General features: G+C 36.9%; 1 protein-coding gene across 1 annotated transcript; it reads right to left on the bottom strand.

Moving 5' to 3' along the window:
- Positions 1–5,018: 5,018 nt before the first annotated feature.
- Positions 5,019–6,027, bottom strand: LOC116092220 (olfactory receptor 4C45-like). Its single transcript, XM_031373565.1, has one exon. It carries the CDS (start codon positions 5,971–5,973, stop codon positions 5,056–5,058), a length of 918 nt encoding a protein of 305 aa, XP_031229425.1. The 5' UTR covers positions 5,974–6,027; the 3' UTR covers positions 5,019–5,055.
- Between the last annotated feature and the right edge of the window lie 959 nt (positions 6,028–6,986).

Genomic DNA, 6,986 nt, shown 5'->3' with positions numbered 1-6,986 from the left:
GGGAAGGGGCAGAGAAGGATGCTGTTCCTCCTCTGTCACTAAGAAGCTGAGAGGATCCTGTCCCTGCCACCCTGCTGCTCCCCTGGGAGTCATGGGGCCTGTGCCTCCCGGCCGGCTGCTGCGGTCTCAGAAACTCACCAGAGAGAAAATGCCACATATGTGTTCTTGCTGTAAATTCATGACATGATCAGCAGTTATTGTTATATATGTGCTTAATATAAACCATTGAGTCCAATTAGTGTTGCCTGAATCTTTACTTAATTGCATTTCTCAATTGGTTTTACTTGTAAACTAAAGTTAGATCTTTAAAAGAAGTGAGCTTAATTTTTTAAATTCTTTTTAAATTTATATTAAATTCAATTATTTATTCATTTTACATCCCAATATCAGGCCCCCTCTCCTTCCAGAATCCCCTCATGCAGATCCTCCCCCTTCCACATTCTTCCTTCCCCTTCTCCTTTGAGAAGGGGAGCACCTCTATAGGTATCACTCCTCCACACATACATTAAGTCACTGCAGGACTAGGCACATCCTCTCTCACTGAGGCCAGACAAAGCATCCCAGTTAGGGGAGCAGGATCCATAGGCAGGCAGGCAGAAGACTCAGGAACAACCCCAGTGCCTGTTGTTGGGGAACCCACATGAAGACAATGCTGAAAAGCATTTTGTTCCTGCCATATGTTTACAAGATGGGCATTCATGGGAAATCATAGCACGGCACCTGTTCTTTTTAATGTCCTTCATATGAATATAACATGGTATAAAATTTGAAAACACAGGAATTTCAGGCAGCAGAAGATATTTCAATCTCTGTATCAGATATATTTCTGAGCTCTCCACAGAAATCACAAGCTTAGCACAGAGGGAAAACTTGTCCCAACTCTGTTGTGTTCAGGCTCCTCTTCCTCAGAGGACCAAGAGAGGAGAGGATCCTAAGTGTTTTTTTTTTTTTTTCACTTTCCCTCAAGAATGCCTTCTTATATTACAAAAACCTGTGTATTGTCACTCATGCATAGTGATGGATTGCACTCTGACATTTTCACATGTGCTTTCTTCTCATGTGTGCCTCTCTACTGCTCTACATCTGCCTTTCCTTAAATTTCTGCTGTCCCTCCTCTCCAGGCCCCATCACCTGCACCAGATTTCATCTCATATTTATTCCATTGAGAACTTTGAACTCAAGTTTTTATTTTAAAAATATTTTGAATTGTCATATGTTCATTGTAGACAGTACAGGATTCCATAAAGACATTCATGCATGAGTATATAGTGTACTTTGAACATACTCACCTCACAACCCCCCATCCTTAATTTATCATCCCCCTCTCTCCTCTTTGTTATTCTAGAGTGTATTTTATATTCTCATGTCATGTATGCATAAATAAATGATTTTATATACATAATACCTAGATAGCATGAGAGAAACATGTTTTCTTAATTTGCTTAATATGATTGTTTTCTGCTGGATCTAGTTCTTATAAATAACATAAATCCTTTTTTATGGTTAAAAATTGCACTGTTTAATTAAATCACATATTATTTTCTTTATTTTTGGTAGTTTCACATTTAGGTACAATTTGGTGTGATCACATGCACTGCTCACTAGCCTCTCTCTAACAACCCTCTTACTTCTGTTGAATTATCAACTATCCCTTTCCACTTTCATGTTTTTATATGTCTTATGCAGTAGTATCAGCTAATGTGTGTTCAGGATTGTAATGGCCTTGTCATATGCACAAGATAGTATTTCATAGCTTGCCTACATCCTCTGTCTCCTTCTTCCTGCTCCCTTTTCCCACAGTGTTCTTTGGGTTTTAGAGGGGGAGATGAAGATGCCTTGATTAGGTCTGAGACACTCAGCCATGGGTGTTTTACTAGACTTACAGAACCAGATATGTATTTCTGCACATGAATGGTCCTCAAATGCAACTAGAAAGCAGTTGGCTATATCCAAACCAGTCTTGCCACTATTAAATCAATGGCTATCATTTACCTTGGAAAGTTGGAATTAGCATTTAGAACCTACACAAGTAAGACCATTGATGGCTTTCCTCATGGAGTGTCCTCCATAGCAACTTCTGGCACTGAATGTTATTCATTTTCCAGTTCAGTTCTAGCTTGATTTCCCCATGTCCTGCATTCAAACTGGATGCTACCTTCAATAAAAGGTTCTTGTGATCTGTTCTGTTTTGCACCAGGAGGAATGGCAATAATTTGTGTTATTTTGGGAGGCTGTGAAGGTCCCTCAACAATAGTTCAAAGGGCCTTATCCTGCATGGTACTGGGATTTATTCTTTTAAAAATTTTATAGGAGATATTCTGATCACAGTTTCTCCTCTCCCAAGTCTTACCAGACCCTCCTCCCCAAAATCTACAGGATTTTTTTCTCTCTTCTTTATAAAGCCAACAGGCAAATGATTCAACAAACAAAGGACAAATAAACAAACAAATCATAATAAAATAAACCAGAGCAAATAAAAATCATAAACATACATATGAACATGGGCACAAACACATACACACGGAGGCACACACACATAGAGGTACACACACATAGAGACACACACACACACTCACACACACACACACACACACACACACACACACACCAACAAACCATTAAAAATTTAAAATTTGAAACTATAATATATAACTAAAATCCTAGTAAGGCAAAAATGCCCAATGAAGCAACATGAGACATAAAATCTTCAAAATTACCAGTGAGTTAGTTTTGTGTTGGTTATCTACTGCTGAACATAGGCCCTAACCTTAAGTGGTTAATATACACAGTTAGACTCCATTGGAGAAAACGAATTTTTCCTTTGCAAGCTGATGTCAGTAGGAGATGGCTTGTTGGTTAGGACTGAGAATTTATGTTCACCTTCTCAGTCCTGGGACTCTGTACGGCTTGAACCTATCCAAGGCCTCTCTGTGCTGGCACAGTCTCTATGAGTTATATGTGCATCAGTCTTATTGTGTCTGGAAGACACTGTTTCCTTGGAGCCATCCATCCCCTCTGACTCTCACAATTTTCTACCTCCTCTTTGACATAGCTCCCTGAGTCCTGAGCGGCAAAGGTTTAATGCAAACACCCCATTTAGGATTGGGTGTACCAAGACTTTTTATTCTCAGTATTTTCTCCAGGTGTGGGTCTCTGTGTCGGTTTTCATCTATTGCAGGAAGAGGCTTCTCTTATGATGGGTGAGTGAAGCACAGATCTATGAGTATGGCACAACATTATTAGGAGTCATTTTATTGATATATTCCTTTAGCAGAAAAAGAGTATTGGGTTTCCCCCTGGGCTAATGGGGATATTGGGATAGATTTTTGTTTATTAAACTATGGCTGAGATCACCATGTGAAACTCTACATGTTAAACGTTTTTTGAAAATTATATTACTTGTATGCATGTTTTCAGCAATGACCATTTTTGGTAGAAGACTGTTTCTCCTGCTCTCCGCATTCCTTAGTTGCCTGTGGTTCTTTGTGTGGGCTGAGTGTCCACATTAGCATACCTATTGCTCTTATCCTGGTTCAGTTCACGAGTAGGCAGTCTTATCTGTGCTACTTTACTGGTATAACTTCGGACATTATTAGGAGACACACTCAGAGAAAACTCCAGGATTTTTTTGACTCTGATTATATACATTATAATCAAATATATATGCATATATATGATATATGTAAAACATATATGTAATAATTATTGTCAAAAAGAGGCCAGGACTTTGAAAGAGAGCAGGAAGTATTATACAGGAGCATTTGAAGGGAGAAATGATGTAACTATTATTATTTCAAAAATATAACAAGTAATTAAAAACAAAGAAAACAAAAAACAAAATTAATCAGAAAAAAGCAATCAAAAGTGACTTTTACCCATGTTATATCCTTTTAGTTAGTCAGTTAGTTTTTATAGTTGTATGTTTCCATACATCCTTAGGTTTTGTTTATCCCCCTGCTCCCATCAATCCCACCTTTTCTCCCTCTCCCCCCAGTCCCCACTTAAATATTTCAACCACTAATATTTGCATCCCAACTTTCATTTGTTTTTCTACTCCTCCCCTTCAACCCTCTTCCTTTTTCATACACTTTTGTTTCTGTTCTTGCTTTCAAGGCTCTATAGGGATTTTTACTTAACTATAGAAATATAAAAGTACAAATTAGATCCACATGTGAAAGAGAACATGCAGTATTTCCCATTTTGGACCTGGATTATCTGATTCAGTATAATATTTTTTAGACTCAATCATTTATATGAAAATTATTTATTTTCATTTTTGTGTGGAAAAAATCCACACAAAATGTATATTACCACATTTATATTATGTATATTACCACATTTTCATTATCCATTTATCAATTGGTGTATACACATTGGTAAATTTCATTTCTTAGTATGAAGAGAGCAGCAACTATTACAGATTTACAGATATCTCTGTTGTACGTTAATGCTCTTTAAGGAAATGCCCAGGAGAGTTATACCTGGCTCATATTGTTTTATTTTTATTTTTATTTGAAATAGACCCTAACCAATTTCCACTGTGGCTGCATTAGTTTACCCTTCTGTCTAGGTGTATAGAGGTTGCCCGTTCCCAGCATCCTCCTCAGTATTTCTTGTCTTTGTCTTACTGAAGTTGGGAACAGAGTAAAGATCATTATAGCCTAGAAGGGATGAGAAAAAAAGGAGCAAGTAAAGTAGGGATAACAAAGCCCAAAATATGGTTTGATAGGAGAAATACATTCTAAGCAGACTAGGGTGACCATAATTCACAATAAATTATTTTAGATAAAAAATTGGAACAGAATTTAAAGATTTTAAATATAAAGAATTAGTAAAATTTTAATGTCATAGAAACCCTTTTTGATGTTGACATACACATTTTCTACAAGTGTAATTATACTGTTCTTATGGCATGGCATTAATACAAATAATCCCTGTGCTAATTCTGCAAAGTGCAAAGTATAATTGACTATATCATTTAAATTATTTAAAGAAAAAACTATATGAAATATCACTAGGTATTCCTACCTTGCTATAACAAATGACTGGTTTTATTTAACCAGGATTTGACATAATTTGACCCAGGAGCTTCTTCATAACATTTTTGACATCCTTATTTCTGAAGGTATAGATTAAAGGGTTCAACAAAGGTGTCACAAAGGTGTAAAACACACTCACAACTTTGTCAATGTGGAAGGAGATCATTGGTCTCACATACAAGTATGAACAAGGTACAAAAAATAAGACAACAACAGTGACATGAGAGGCACAGGTAGACAGGGCTTTGCGACGCCCTTCTGAACTGTGGTTCCTCAGGGAGCAAAGAATGACCACATAGGAAGCAATCAGCATAGAGAAAGTGAGTAAACACATTGACCCACTGTTGGCAGCGATCAGGGGCCCCAGAATGTGAGTGTCTGTACAGGCCAACTCCAGAAGTGGTATTAAATCACATATAAAGTGATTAATGGTATTGGGGCCACAGAAGGGTAATTGGGCTATGATTGTAGTCTGTATCGTTCCATGAACAAACCCCACAATTCCAGCTGCTACCACTAGGAAAATACATACATGTCGGTTCATGATGGTCATGTAGTGCAAGGGCTTGCAGATGGCTACATAGCGATCATAGGCCATGGCAATCAGCAAGATGATTTCAGCTGCAGCAAAAAAATGCTCAGCAAAAAGCTGAGTCATGCAGCCATTGAAGGATATGGTGCTCTTCTCAGAGATTAGGTTGTAGATCATTTTGGGTGCTATGGAGGAAGAGTAGAAACCATCTATGATGGACAAATAGGACAGAAAGAAGTACATGGGAGTAGCCAGGGCTGGGCTGATGAAGATGGTGACTGAGATGAGCGTGTTACCTGCCAGTGTGATCAAATAGATCATTAAGCACACAATAAATAAGAGTTTCTGCAGATCTGGGTCTTGGGTCAAGCCCAGGAGGATGAATTCTGTGACATTGCTCATTTTTTCCCATCAATTTAGTATAGTTTCTGTGCATGTGGTCATCTGAAAAGAAACCATAGGTTGTCTCAGTGATGATATTTAACATGAAACAGTGAAGAACTCTATCATCTTATTACTTCTGGTCCTTGAGGTCTATGTAGCTGCACTTCTTCTCACCTCTGCAGACAGTATCATATCTCATGCAGTTATATCACATTTGACAGGTCGCATTACTACTAATGGATTTTCATGGAATAGTGACAGAACCATATAAATACTATAAGAAATCAAAATGTAAATATAATGGATAACATAGATGACTTCAAAATTGTCTTCTAATCAGTTCCTGATTTTTCATTCTGTTTTTTGGAGGGCAGATATCATTAATATCAATTAGTTTGAAATTCTGTTCATGAATTTACATAGACAGTTTATGATGAAATTCAGCATTGAGTGAATAAATGGGCATTACACACTACAAAGGCAAATGCTGCTAAATTTAAAGCACTTTTACTTTGTGATTTACAATTCTCCTCTATCATATGACTATACTTTCTCCTAGGTACAGATGTGTGCTATGGGTGGAATTGTGTTCTTTTTGAATGCAAAGAATCATATGCATTACAACTTACTGAGCATAATGCTTCCAGGAAGCCATATTTTATCCCTGGTTTTCCATGGCCACTTCTTCCATGTTTCTTTTCTACATATCTTGATGTTTATATGTAAGTGGTAAAAAACTCCATCAAACACCTTAGCATTTCAGTAATAAATTTTTCTTACAGTTGAGCTTTGATCATAAGAATAATCACTCTTAGAATTGGTTAATTTTCTCCTCTCTAATCACATTTAACAACTAGAATTGAACTAGATATGCTGTTACCTCAACTTTCTTATTGATTAGATACAAATTACAGGGTTACCTAAGATACCACACTTTTTCTTTTAATAGAAAATTCACTCAAAATAACATGAACTTATAATTTCATTGCAAAGTTGAAGAAATATTAAGGACAGTACAACATATTCTTTAA

The sequence above is a fragment of the Mastomys coucha genome, unplaced genomic scaffold (assembly GCF_008632895.1).
Source record: "Mastomys coucha isolate ucsf_1 unplaced genomic scaffold, UCSF_Mcou_1 pScaffold15, whole genome shotgun sequence".
NCBI classification, from domain to species: Eukaryota; Metazoa; Chordata; class Mammalia; order Rodentia; family Muridae; genus Mastomys; species Mastomys coucha.
The sequence above is the reverse complement of the archived record's forward strand: the minus strand, read 5'-3'. Positions and strand labels throughout refer to the sequence as shown.